At 47.8% G+C, this 14,823-nt stretch overlaps 1 protein-coding gene across 3 annotated transcripts in view; it reads left to right on the top strand.

Annotated features, from left to right (window-relative positions):
- Window positions 1-14,823, top strand: part of ARIH2 (ariadne RBR E3 ubiquitin protein ligase 2) — a 1,499,383-nt gene that overhangs the window by 113,654 nt on the left and 1,370,906 nt on the right. For all 3 annotated transcript variants that reach the window (XM_044078755.1, XM_044078752.1, XM_044078753.1), the window contains exon 4: window positions 1,376-1,439. In XM_044078755.1, coding sequence (XP_043934690.1) covers window positions 1,376-1,439 — 64 coding nt within the window. The remainder of the gene's footprint in view (window positions 1-1,375; window positions 1,440-14,823) is intronic.

Here is a 14,823-nt window from a genome sequence, read left to right as displayed (position 1 = left end):
TTACTCCTATCATGGGAAATCTGTCCCTACAGGCATCAGATCCCACTCCACCAGGGCCACAGCTACCTTTACAGCCTTCCTCAGAGGAGTTCCTACCAAAGATATTTTGGAGGCAGCCACTTGGAGTTCTGTGCATACCTTCACAAAACACTACCACCTGCCTTTATATTCCAAAACTAGAGCAGGCTTTGCCACTGCTGTATTGCAGGGCATTCTGGCTCATCCCAGTTCCACCTAGTGCCTACCACCCTGTGTTAGCTTTGGGATTCTACCCATATGTGATTACTGCAGCTGTATGCACGATGAACATAGTACAGTTTTGTACCTACCATAAATGTAGATGTTCAAGTGCTAATACAGCTGCAGTACAGGTTTCCCTCCCTCCTTCCCCTCTTGGTAAAGGACTAGTGGCTAACACCTCCTCTTACAACCTTATTTGGGTTATCCTCCTATGGTGTATTTGCTTCCAACTACTGTATTTTGATTACATTGCATTGCTTGAATATATTTTTATATATAATTTATGTATTGCCTTCCTTCTGGGGGCACCTGACATCTGGGGCAAGAAAAGACTGAAGAATATGGCGTCGGCTGTATCTTATATACCCCTGTCGCACTGATGTCAGGAAAGAAAGCGACAACAACCGATGCCGGACCAAGACTTTGGAATTCGGCCGGCCGAGGGACCGCCTGATGGCAGAGAACCCATATGCGATTACTGCAGCTGTATTAGCACTCTAACATCTACATTTATGGTAGGTACAAAACTGTACTTTTCTGGATTAATAAAATGTAAAGATCTGACGTCTGTACTAGTGCTCCTTTGGTGCTGGAGTGATCAGTGGTTTGTTCCCATTGCCCCCCCCCCCCCCCTTCCTTGCTAACGAGATAGTTGAGAACTTTATCTTACAAGGTTTGGTGTTAGAGCTGTTCATTATCAGAAGCGGAATTATTGGGTTCCCCGTAATATTGGATATGTGAGAAGCAAATTCGGCTGGGGGCACATCCTACCAACTTTTTCCATTCATGTCTCAATGTTATTGAGATGGGCTGTCCTGCTTTTTACAAAGGGAAAAAAAATGAATTGGAGGACTCTAGAAGGACTAAGCTTTATGAAAATGTTTACAGCTAATAAGAATTTTGGTGTGCTAAGTGGTTCTACTGCCTAAGGCATTCATTTTAAAGCTAGATCATCTCACAGTTCCAGCAGTATGGTGAGTACCTCTAATATTTGTTAATACCACCTGGTTGCCATTGTATAATAGACAGTAATCTGAATTTTGTCCGTGTGTGCGTTGTAACACACAACTTTTTTCTCTTTCTTGTGTTTTTTTTAACTCGCTAATAATTTTTCTTTCTCTCTCGCATTATACAGACATAAAGCCAATAATGCACAGCTTCTTATAGAAGCCAAAGTACAACCCAGCACACCCAGAACTGTAAGTACAGTTTTTATATCCAGTCTCATCTGTTTTAATAATTAGACAATAGACAAAAGCCTGAATTTGGACAGGGTAGGCCTGGTTTTGTAGTCTTGTGGTAGTTTTTCTTCCCAGAACTGAGAGGCTATGGGGCAGACTGTTTAGCCTGCAGACTGCAAGTAAGCCAGGTCCGTTCTTTTAATGCTTACATGTTCTTGAAATGTACAGTTCTTAAGAAAATGGAATATTATAATGAATCACCTTTTGCTTTCTTTGTTGATTATTGTCACTTCTCCATAAATTTTTTTTAGAATTCTTTAACTGTCATTTGTAAAGACAGAGCTTCTTTTTTCGTATTTGTGTTTTGAGTAATATCCTTATCTGGTATGCTATTGAGTAACTGTATGGAAAAGATTATAGATCTGCTGAAATATAGATGAATTGAATTGCTGGCAGTAGACTAAACCAATATCTGTAGAGACATGCATACTTGTAAGTTTTAGACTCCGCTTTCTCAGTTTTCATTATTTGTGATTTATGTACAAATTAAGAAGACTTTAACTTTGTGGGTTTCATTGTTTTCCCCCACATTCAGCAATTAAAAAATCATGCTTCTTTTCAGTAGTTTGGGTTGAAAGAGGGAGAAAGTGATCAATTACCTTTGAAATTTAGTCCGCCTGAAACACTGCATAATTAATTTCGCGGTAGCGTTGTCGCCTTACAGTTAGACGTTGCCCGTTCGATTCTCAGAGCGTCTTCTGTGTGGCGACCTGTATGAATGGGCGTTCCTTCATTGGAGGTTGTGCATTAGGCCCGGCAAGCCAGCACTTAAAGAACCTACTGCCAATCATTAGTGGACCGGAGTTCCGCTGTGGCGACCCCTAACTGGGAAAAGCCGAAAGATGCAACAACAAGCTGTAGGACAAGTAGAAATGCACATTAACAGTCATGCTTAAGTTGTGAAGTGGAATGTAGGGTCCTCATTTTCTTCCCACTTTGAGAAGTTTGCTGATTTGTAGTCTTGTTTCACATACAATAAGTTTTTTTCCCCACAAAAATTAGCCTTTTAAAATTGTGTTATAAATGAGGCATTTTTTTATTTTTAGCATTGTTGGACTGTGAGATGGTATTGTGTTTGCAGAGCCAGAAAAGTACAGTTGTGTACACTTACCATAAATGTAGATGAGTGTATTCACTGTTGCAGTCATCACACTTGGGTTATCTGCTTGCAAGTAGCCCTCAGTCGGCCCGAATACCAGAGCCTTGGGATTTCAGTGTCTGATGCTGTCTCCTCTTCCATGACGTCAGGTCATCAGGGGTATAAAGCAGGCAGCCGACGCCATTACATCAGTTTTTCTTTTCCCCAAATGTCAGGAGCCCCCCCCCCCCCCAAATAGGAAGCTAGTGTATGGTGGGGAACACCACTAGTAAAAAGTAAATACCACTGCCATTAAAAATGGCCATAGAGAGGAGAGGTAGAAAAGATAGAGAAAACCGGGGGGCTGGAGGGAGGGAAACGAGGACTGCAACAGTGAATACACTCGAACATCTACATTTATGGTAAGTGTACACAACTGTACTATGTTCTTCATGTTTCACTGTTGCAGTCATCACACTTGGGTTGATTCCCAAAGCTGAGGAAGGGTGGAGGCAGTCAAGAAGCATTAGGGCTGGCTAGCAGGGCTTGTAAGACTGCTGTAGCAAATCCAGCTCTGGATTTACAAAAAAATAGTTAAGTGGTAATGCTTGGTGAAGTTGTGTACAGAGCTCCAGGTTGCAGCTTCCAGAATGTCCCTGGTAGGGACTCCCCTGAGAAATGAGGTAGAGGTGGAAGCAGCCCCAGTGGAATGTGGTTTGATCCCCTATGGGGTAGGTTTTCCATGGTGCTTGTAGCAGAAATGGATGCAGTGTGCTATCAATTTGGAAATGGTTTGCTTTGAAATGTCCTTGCCCTCTGCCCCTGTAGCAAAGCTGACTTAGCAGGTGGTCAGATTTTCTGAAAGGTTTAGTCCTGTCATGGTAGAACCTGAGCTGTCTGCACGTCCAAGAAGTGCAGGATCCTTTCCCCTTTATTCTGAGGATTAGCGAAGAAGGTTGGCAAATGGATGGATTGGTTTAGAGCCACACTGGACACCACCTTAGGCATAAAGGACGGGTGAGTCCCGAGGGAAACGCTGTCAGCATGGAAAATAATGAAGGGTTCCACGGCCATTAGTGCCTATAACTCAGACACTCTTCTTGCTGAAGTTATGGCTAAAAGCAAGGCTGTTTTCCAAGAGAGGAATTTTAACTCTGCTGAAGCAGCAGGATCAAAAGGGGGGAAGCATGAGCTTTTCCTGTACAAAAGTTAAGGCCCCAGACAGGGGTGGGTGCTCTCCTAGGGGGCCTTATGTTGTTCGCCCCTCTCAGAAACTGAGAGGATGAGAAAATAGAGGTGGCTCAGTATTATAATGAGCTGAGATGGCAGAGGCATGAATCTTAATGGAGGAGAAGGATAGGCCTCTGTGGAGTAGCTCTGCTAGGTAATCCAGGATTTGAGGTTAGGAGGGCACTGCAGTGTCTCTTCCTTGAGACTGATTCCAAGAACAATGTTTTCCCCTTTTCAGCATAGGATTTCCTAGTACTAGGCATTCTGGCCTCAAGAATGACGTCCAGCACCTGTTTGCTGAGTGTTACTATTGGTGTATTCAGGTAATAAGCCAGGCTGCAAGGTGTAGGGTTTGCAGCTGTGGATGCAAAATCTGTCCCTCCTGCTGAGACAGCAGGGTTGGGGTCTGGTGAAGGTGTTAGGGTGTCACTGTTGTCAGACTGCATAAGAGTGGGTACCAGTGCTGGCGTGGCCAGTCTGGGGCAATAAAATTGTCCTTGGCCTGTCATGTTTGATCTTGAGTAGCACTTTTGAGAGGAGGGGCAGAGACGGAAAGGCATGAATTGAGAGGTTTTCCCATGGAAGGGTCGTGCATCAACCTTCCAGGCCCTGATGTAAGGGTTCCTGGTGCAGAATTTGCTCAACTGGTGGTTCTCGGGGGAGGCAAAGATGTCCACCTCCGGTGTTCCCCACCTCTGGATTAGAAGGTTGAAGGTGTTGGGCTCCAATTTCCACTTGTGTGGGTCTAGGAGATTTCTGCTTAAGTCATCTGCCAGTGATTTTTGTTTGCCTGGCAGTAATTGAGCGTGTAGATGCACTTGGTTGCTCAAGGCTGTGCTCCACAGGGCCATGGCTAACCTGCAGAGTGGGTAAGAATGGGTTCCCCCTGCTTATGTACCTCATAACTGTGGTGTTGTCTGTTTTTATCAGCAGCTGTCTTGGAAGGATTAGGTATTTGAAGGCTGTCAGAGCATTCTGTACAGCTAGCATCTCTCTTTGATGTGCAGGAGAATCTGGCCTGGGCTTCACTTGCCCGGAATGCGTTTGCCTGCCATGTGAGCCCCCCATGCATAGTCTGATGCGTCTGTTGTCAGGGTTTGGGCGGCGAGGGGTTGAGTGAAAGGCAGTTCCTTGTTGTGGTTGCATGCTTCTGCCCACCAAAGGAACTCTGCCCTTAGACAAGGTATGATAGGAATGACTGTAGGTCCTGAGAATGTTGGCACCAAAGACTTTTTAAGTACCATTGAAGATGTTCGTCGTGTTTCACTGTTGCAGTCATTACACTTGGGTTATCCTGCTGGCAGGCGACCCGCAGTCGGCCCGAGTTCCAAAGTCTTGGTCCGGCGTCTGTTGCCGTCGCTTCTTCCCTGACGTCAGTGCGCCAGGGGTATAAAAGTTGCAACCGATGCCATTTTCTTCAGTCTTTCTTGCCGCGTGGTGCCCTAAGCAAAAGCAGTTCGCAAATGCTGGTCGGCCGACTCCTGAGATTTTCAAAATTGAATTTCAGAACCGAAGTCTTCAATAAAGCGAAGTACCCAATTGGGGAAACTTTTTTTCTTGCTCCAGACAGATGTCAGTAAAAGTTAATAATTGTATTTCTTGTGGGAAGCAAATACCTCATAACGACTTTCACTCTTACTGCATTCCTTGCCTAGGCCCTGACCACGACGTTACTAGTTGTCTGTTTTGTGCTAGATTCAATAAACTCACTATTAAATGTCGGTTTGATTTTGCTTTACATTATTTTGGACAAAGATTTAATTATTTAATGCCGTCGGAACAACCGACGACAGGAATGTATAAAAAACGCAAAGAAAGAAAAAGACAGGCATCTGAGGTCCAAAACTGATGACGAAGCCTCTTCTAGGCCAGTCGCCGGTTCTCAGTGAGGCACTTTCGCAGCCCCTGACATCCACTATCTCAGAGCCACAGGCCCTAACCGACAGCCATGTGGAGACACCGAGGCCTGTGGAAACTCAAGGTATTGGGCCTACGGAAACTATACCCTCAAATGGGTCCGGAGCCACTGAGCAGGCAATGGCTTCTGAGAGTGTTTTCAGACCTTCACAGCTTACAATTAAGGCAACTACAGCAGCAAAGGCAAAGTTAAAAACACCATTAAAGACAAGGAAACAAGTGCAGCATTCTCCAGAACAGTCATCCATGCCAAAGAAACAGATGCTTAAAATGGCCGAAGACCTTATTACTTTAATCAGGGGCTCCCATCCCCCTCCTGACAAAAGGCCTAGGCAAGACACTGATTATGATTCCTCTGATCAGGTTTCCATTTCCTCTGATTCTTCTTCTGATCAGGGCTATTCTCTCCCTCCCTATGAGGACTCTGATGCTGAAGAGTCCATTCCTTCAGCCTCACCACCTGAGGATTATTCTTTTGGGGAAACCCTGCACACCATGAGGGGAGCATTTCCATTGGGAGAGTCATGAATACTCAGAATCCAAAAAAAGGCTCAGAGATTTTCTTTTATTGCCTCAGCACAGGCCCCTGGCTATCCCTCATGTGCTTGATACTGTAGATGATGTTTTTTCTGAATCCAGTCTGTCTCCAGATTCTTTATCCCCTGCTCAAGTAAAGCCAGACGGGTACTACAGTGTACCTGACTCTCATAAATTTCTTTATAAAAATCCCGCTGCAGACCCAGAAACAATTTCTCAGGGGCTTAAAGGGGTTAAAGCTTCCACTGCCAAAAATCCTGTCCCCTCAGATAGGGATTCCAGAGCTCTGGACAGCTGGGGGAAAAAAATTTACACTTGTGCTACTTTAGCTGTAAGAGCTTTAAACTGTCAGTTTCACATGCTTAAATATCAGTCATTGTTAAAGCAGAAAATGGTTACAAATATAGAAAGTCCTGACAGTAAAATAATGCAAGATTTATTGCATGCAGTTGAACAAGTGGGGAAAGCATACTCTGCAATGTGGTTTTGATTCATTAGAGGCTTCCTGTAGAGCCACAGTTACAGGCTCAGTAATTCAAAGACATGCTTGGTTGAAAGAACAAAGTTTAACTGACCATGTTAAAGTAAAATTATTGGATGCTCCACTACAGCACGATACTTTGTTTGGTGTTAAGGCAGAAGAGGTGTTAAAGAAAATGAAGGATAAAGCAAAGGCAATACAAATGGTGAAAGATTTCTTACAGGTTCAATCACCTAGATTTAGCAGAAACTGGCCTTCAAAAAAATTGGTCCTTTCCAGTGTCAGGCAGGCCACAAAGAGGCAGATACAGACACCCAAGAGGCAGATCTCAGCCCCAAGACTCCTACAGACCTAAACAATGGGGTGCTTCAGCCCCCAAAGGAGGAGAAGACAAATCACAACCTTATAGGAAACAGTCACAATGACTTCCCTCTGCAAATGCCAAGCTCTTACCAGTTGACAGCACCCCTAGGGGGAAAGCGAGCACTTTTCTCAAAAAATTGGCACATGATCACCCAAGACCAATGGGTGCTGAATATAATTTCTCAGGGGTACAGGTTCCACTTCCACACGCTTCCAAAACCAAAAGGTATGCCAGACCTGGCACAAAAACAGATTGTTGCTCTTACGGATATGAGAGCTATTCAAAATGTTCCACAAGAAGAACAGGGACAAGAATTTTACTCAAGACTTTTCTTAGTACCCAGAAAAGACAAAGCCTAGAGACCAATACTGGATCTGTCAATCCTGAATACTTTCCTGGATTTTCCAAAATTCAAAATGTTAACACTACAACTTCTGCCCATGCTGGGCAAGGAGGCTTAGCTAGTTACTTTAGATCTCAAGGAGGCATACCTGCACGTCCCAATCAGACAATCGTGCAGAAGTTACCTCAGATTTATAGCAGGCAAAATGCATTACCAATTCTCTGCACTGCCCTTTGGCTTATCTACTGCGCCCAGGGTCTTCACAAAATGCCTGGCACCAGTAATTGCATTTTGCAGACAAAAAGGAATTCAAATTTATCCCTACTTGGATGACTGCTTTATTCAAGCAGAGAGTAAGGACATTCTTCTAAAGCACCTGGCGTTTGTAAAAAGATTGCTAATTTGCCTAGGGTGCACAGTAAATGAAAAGAAATCAAAACTAGTGCCCTCTCAAGAGATAATATTCCTGGGTGCAAGCTTAAATACAACTGCCCAGATGGCTTATCTCACGCCAGACAAACAAAAGCAACTGACTCATTACTTTCAAATGATGGCAACAAAGACCCAGCTCTTTGCAAGAAAAATTCTGCAGGCCCTGGATTTAATGGCATCCTGCATTCTACCAATTCCATATGCAAAACTGCATATGAGGAAACTACGATGGTATCTAAAAAGTGTTTGGACTCAGCATTGTCACAGCCTAGAGACCATCATAACCTTGATTCCCTGCCTACAACAGGAGTTTCAATGGTGGTCCCAGGCCTGTCACCACAACAAGGGACAGCCTTTCACCTTATCAACAGCCAGGCAGACAATAACAACAGATGCATCGGGTTATGCCTGGGGAGCACATATGGCAGGAAAATGTATTCAGGGCACGTGGCCCAAGGAGCAAATGCATCTTCACATCAATCAAAAAGAGATGCTAGCTGTGCAGAATGCCCTGACAGCCTTCAAGGACCTGATACATCCAGGACAACTACTAATAAAGACATACAATACCACAGTTATGTGGTACATAAACCAGCAAGGGGGCACACATTCCTACCCCCTATGCAGACAAGCCATGACTTTGTGGAACACAGCAGTGACCTACCAGGTACATCAATTCCTGCCAGGAACAAAAAATACACTGGCAGATGAACTAAGCAGAAATCTCATGGATCCTCACGAATGGAAGCTAAATCCACAAGTGTCCAACATGATAACAAGGAAATGGAGTCGCCCAGACATAGATCTTTTTGCCACCCCTCACAATTGCCAAATACAGAAATTTTCCACAAGGACTTGTCACTCTCAAGCATGGAAAGTGGATGCTCTATCATTCAGCTAGAAAAACCTGACAGTCTATGCCTTCCCTCCGATGCCTCTTCTCACCAAGGTGCTTCTAAAAGTCAGCAAGAGAGGCCAAAAATGATACTGATTGCACCAGACTGGCCATGCCAGCACTGGTACCCAATCCTAAAAACGTTGTCCCAAGGCCCACCTTGGCCTCTACCTCAAATCCCTCCTCTTCTGACACAGCAAAACAATCAGATTCTGCACAGTCAACTCAGAACCTTAAACCTGGCAGCATGGCAGATAATGTAGCCACTCAGACTGCACCTCTCTCTAAAGCTGGATGTAATTTTGGAAGCCAGGAGGCCCAGCACTAGGAAATCTTATGCAGAAAAATGGAAGAGATTCTGTGCTTGGAACCAGGCACAAGGGCTCGACCCACTGGTCCCTAATATACCTCAGATTTTGCAATACCTGACTGAGATGTTGGACAAAGGCCTGTCTTTTTCATCTATCAAAATTCATGCCTCTGCCATTTCAGCTCATTTCAATACAGATCCTCCTATTTTTTCACATCCTCTACTACGACAGTACCTCAGAGGGGCAAAGAATATAAGACCCCCTAGGAGAGCACCAGTACCTACTTGGGACCTCAACTTTGTTTTAGAAAAACTAACACTGCCTCCATTTGAACCAGCCAGCACAGCTGATCTAAAATTCTTGTCATGGAAAACTGCTCTGACCCTAGCAATAACTTCAGCAAGAAGAGTCTCAGAGTTACAGGCATTGATGGCTGTGGAACCTTTCCTCATTTTTCATCAGGACAGGGTTTCTCTTAGGACAAACCTAACATTCATGCCAAAAGTGGTCTCCAATGTGGCCTTAAACCAAACCATTCATTTACTTACTTTCTACCCAAATCCCCAGAATAAAGGGAAAAGACTTCTGCACGCTATGGATATACACAGGCAGCTATGATTTTACTTGGACAAAATTAGAAGTTATGTACTTACCATAACGTTCCATCTGAGTAGGTGGATTCATTTGTCTGCAACCTGTGGGTTATGGATCCGATATCGGATCCGAACCGGCATGGTTTATCCAGCTATGGATCCGAGCTCCTAGCTCCTCCCCTCACCCATAATGCCCTGCTCTCCCTACATGACCTCAGATCGAGTTTGCCCTGTATCAAAATACCCTAGAAACGGGTAACACATTCTATGCAGGAAACTGACAAGGCCAAGGGGATAGGAGGGCGGGATGGTTGCAGACAAATGAATCCACCTACTCAGATGGAACGTTATGGCAAGTACATAACTTCTAAATCTGAAGTAGGAGATTCATTTGTCTGCAACCTGTGGGACAGAGTCCCCAGCTACCTGAATCTTGGTCAGCCGTCATGGAAGGATATTCCGGAGCACCGCGGAGCCAAAGGATGCTCTACCTCTAGATGTAATATCCAGCTTGTAATGAGAAATAAAGGTATGAGATGACGCCCAAGTAGCTGCTGAACAAATGTCATCCAGAGGAATCCTAGCTTTAAAGGCCGCTCAGATAGAAACTGACTGGGTTGAATGGGCATGGACTCCCTCCGGTGCGGGCCTCCCAGAAGCTTAGTAAGCTAAAAGAATACACTGCGAAATCCAGCGTGACAAGGAGACTTTGGAAACCCAGATTGAATTTGGCAAAGGAAATGAACAATTGGTCGGATTGCCTATGACCAGCTGTCCTGTTAAGATAAAAACAAAGCTGCCTGTGAACATCCAAGGAATGCAGCTTGTATTCACCCTTGTTCTGATATTTAGGAAAGAAAACAGGCAGGTTGATGGACTGATTAATGTTTGCTTCCGAAGCTACCTTAGGAAGAAAGGAGGGATTGGTCCTGAGGTATACGCGGTCCGGATGGAAGACCAAGTAAGGCGGCTTCATGGATAAGGCTTGAAGTTCCGAAACTCTTTTGGCCGAAGTAATGGCTACTAAAAAAGCAGTCTTGAGGGATAAGAATTTAAGATCTACTGTGGCCGCAGGCTCGAAGGGGGGAGCGGTCAAGGCCTGAAGAACCAAGGAAAGATCCCATGGTGGAACCGCTTGCTTGACAGGGGGTCTAAGGAGAAAGGTGCCTTTTAGGAAGATTTTACATAATTTGGCGGACATAAGCGGTCCAGAGTAATGACCAACATGATAGTGAGAAATGGCCGCAAGCTGCACTTTGACCGTGGAACTACTGGCACCATCATTAAAAAGAGTGGTAAGGAAGTCTAGCACCAGAGGAAGGGGAGCCGTGAAGGGATCTAGACCCTGCCGCTCCGCCCAAATGGAGAATCGTTTCCATTTACTGCGGTAAACTTTTCTGGTAGAGGGCTTATGAGCCGCTACCAGGATGGCCTTAATGGGGGACGAGATACCGGGAGTCCTAATTAGGAGTGGAACTGGAGCAGCCAAGCAGTTAGCTCCAGGTTGTCCAGATTCGGAGTTGGTAGGTTCGATGGGTGTGATATCAGATCCGGAATGGGATCTAGAATCCAAGGTGGATTCACTGAATGAGACCTTAGGTAAGGGAACCAGATCTGTCGAGGCCAGAATGGGGCAATGAGGATCATTCTGCACCCCAACCGAGAGGCTTTCTGAAGAACCTGGAGCATCAGAGGCAAAGGGGGGTTAGCGTAAAGAAGACCGGGAGGCCAAGCATGCACCAGAGCGTCTCTCGGGGAATCCCCTGGAGGAGGGATTAGAGCGAAAAAACTGTCTCACTTGGTGTTTAAGGGAGACGCAAAGAGATCGCAACAAGGAGTTCCCCCACTGTGCGAAGATACGTTTCGCTACTTGAGCATTGAGAGACCACTCGTACGGGGAGAGAATGGTGCGACTGAGCTTGTCCGCAAGGATGTTGGACCGACCCGGAATATGCGTTGCGATGAGAAAGCGGTTGGTGGAGATCGCCCATTCCCACACTCTCATGGCTTCTCGACATAAAGGATAAGACCTGGTTCCCCCCTGTTTGTTGATGTACCAGACCACCGACATGTTGTCTGACTGAATCGCAGTTGTTCCCAGGGGAAGAAAGGCCTGAAGTGCTCGCAATGCCAAGAGCACTGCTCTCATCTCTAGAACATTGATATGCAGGGAGGTCTCCTGAGTCATTCCACGTGCCTTGGACCGTCCGGCCTGCAAAATGCCCCCCCCCCCCACCCGAGGCAGGAGGCATCCGTGGTCACCGTGGCGAGAGGGGGAGAAGCACAAAAGGGGCGGCCTCCGTGGAGATCCTGAGAATGGAGCCACCACAAGAGAGACCGCTTGCAAGCCTTGCTGATCACAATGGGATGATGCAGAGGGAGAGCAAGGTAAGACCACTGAACTTGAAGTGTCCACTGAAGGACCCGCATGTTGAACCTGGTGAGTGGAAGAAGAGATATCGCTGCCGCCATGGACCCTAGAGCCCTCAGGACCAATTCCGCCGGAACTGAGCTGGAGTGGAGGATGGCCCGCACCTGGAGTCGCAGATTCCGAACTCTGTCGGCTGTGAGAAAGGCTCTTAGCTCCCTTGTGTCTAACCTGGCACCTATAAATTCTATCAACTGAGTAGGGGCCAGGTTGGATTTCTCTACGTTTATCGTGATGCCCAGGCAGGGAGCTAGATAAAGAAAGGAGTCTCGCGCCAAGGATAGTAGATGCCTTTTTGGGGTGGTGAGAAGCCAGTCGTCCAGGTATGGAAAGACCTGCACCCCCTGAAGCCTCAGGTGGGCCACAACCACTGCTACTACTTTGGTGAACACCCTGGGGGCTGTGGTGAGACTAAAGGGAAGGACCCTGAACTGGTAGTGACTAGCTCCCAGCCGGAAGCGAAGAAACCTCCTGGAACGTCTATCCATCAGAATGTGGTAGTACGCATCCTTGAGGTCTATAGAGCACATCCAGTGATTCTCTCCCAGGTGGGGGAGGATGGATTGCAAAGTGACCATCCGGAACTTCTCCTTGGGATCTACCAGGTTTAATAGGGACAGGTCTAAAATTGGTCTTTGGTCCCCCGTCTTTTTTGGCACTAAAAAGAACCTGGAGTAGAACCCTGATCCGATCTGGTCTGGGCTGGATGGCTCTTTTCCTCAGCAGATGGCCAATTTCTGCTGAAGTGGCCTCCCACTGACCGGGTGGAATGTCGGGGAGGGATTTTAGCTTTGGGACGTGATGAAAGGGGATCTTGTATCCTCTGGATATAATGCGGAGGACCCAGCGGTCTGATGTTATGGACTCCCATGCCGCTAGGTGCTCCGAAAAACGTCCCCTGACTGCCTCCAGAGTGGAGCAGTCGGGCAACCCCTCAGGGCTGCTGCGCGGGCCGTTCAGAGAAAGGTTCTCTGGACCCGAAATTCCTGGGAGCCCCACTGCCCCTGGGGCGGCGTCCTCCCTGTCTTCCTCTGCCACGGAAGGACTGGTTGTCCGGAGCGGGTTGGGATTGCTGCGACTTCTGGAACCGCATCTTCTTCTGGCCCTTTTGGTTCCTAGAGTAGGACCTCTGGGGCACAGAGAAGCGGATTCAGACGGCAGACAGCGTCTTCCCATCCTTCTCGCTCTGGGTCAAGGTGTCACGAACCGTTTTGCCGAAAAGGGCAGAACCATCGAAGGGGGCGTTCGCGAAAGACGCCTTGAAGGGCTCTGTGAAATCGCAATGCCGGAGCCAGGCCTGGCGTCTAGTGACTAGTCCTACTCCTGCAACTCTAGCGGCTCCCTCAGTAGCATGGGACAGCAACCGCATAGAGGTATTCGTCACGGACCGAAGAGTGGCCATACGGGTGGAGTGCAAAAGTTTGTCCTCCTCCGACATGGACTCTGAGGGGGGATGCAGCGTATTCTTTAATAAGATCGCGCTGCATCCTGATAACGTGCCAGATAGTTGAGCGCCCTCACCGAGAAGGTCGCTCAACTAAACATTCGATTCCCCAAGCGGTCCATCATCCGAGACTCCTTGCTCGGAGGATGGACTGAGGGACTCTCCTGGGCGAGTTCCCTCTTGGTGGCTGCTGCCGTCAACATGGCATCTACCGGAGGTCCCTTACTCCAGTGGGCACGGTCTGCAGGGGGGCTAAGGATTCTGTCTGGGCTTTTGGGGATTGGCTCCACGGTGTCCGGTTCCTTCCATGCCCTGGTGGTAATAAGGTCCACCAGGGGGTCGGCAGGAGGGGACACCCAAGAGGTAGACGGGCCCGCTTCGAATGCCTCCAAGAACACGGACTCGTCCGAGGAAGACTTAGGGGCAGACCACCCACCCCTTATGCGAAGCATTTCCATGATGTCTCCAAAGGAGACATCCTCGGGGGGGGGTGATCTTGGGGAGCCTTCCCCTTCCTCCAAATCCGTGCCTTCAGTTAATCTATGTGCCTCCTTTTACACGTGTGCTTGCGAGGTACTTCCTCGGGGGGGCTGTCCAAGGAGCCCTCGCAAGCAGTGTCTTGTTCCAATGGAACAGCTTGGGGCATTGAAGCGGGCTGTCCCAGTGGCCGGATGGCGGAAGCCTGACCCAGTGCAGATGGAGTGCGGGACGGAGCCGAAGCAAGTGCCGGGGGTCCGGAAGCCCTCAACAGAGCCCTCTCCACTACATCAAAAGCCGAAGGGGAGCCAGCCTCGACCAAAGGATCAAAGTCGGCTCCCCCTCGGATCCGAAGAGTGGATCGGAATCGGCGCCGAGACACTCTGATCCGAGGGACCAGTGCGCTCCGACACAGACGGCGCCGAAGGCACACTGAGTCCCCCGGATCCGAAGCTCGGAGCCAGGCTCCGAGAGGTCGGATTCAAAACACTCGAGGGCAGGGTCGGATCCGAAGTACCTAGTACTATCGGCGCGACCCACCCCCGGCTCCGAACCCGGGTAGTGGGTTGGAGAAGGAGCTATGGGCTTGAAAAATGGGGTCGAGCTCCCCCCCAGAGGGGGGGGGAGGCAGGAGCACTCCCATCTGCATCTGGGCCTGGATGAACCTTCTCATCATCCGGTCCAGATCGGCGTCGGAAAGGCTATATGTCGAACTCGAAGAGGCTACCGAGGTAGGCCTTGAGTGCCTCCTCGATAGCCTCGACGGAGATCGGGTCTCCTCCTCCTCAGGCCCCGGTGAAAAGCACGGGGAC

The sequence above is a fragment of the Protopterus annectens genome, chromosome 7.part1 (assembly GCF_019279795.1).
Source record: "Protopterus annectens isolate FY-2018-M chromosome 7.part1, PAN1.0, whole genome shotgun sequence".
NCBI lineage: Eukaryota > Metazoa > Chordata > Ceratodontiformes > Protopteridae > Protopterus > Protopterus annectens.
The sequence above is the reverse complement of the archived record's forward strand: the minus strand, read 5'-3'. Positions and strand labels throughout refer to the sequence as shown.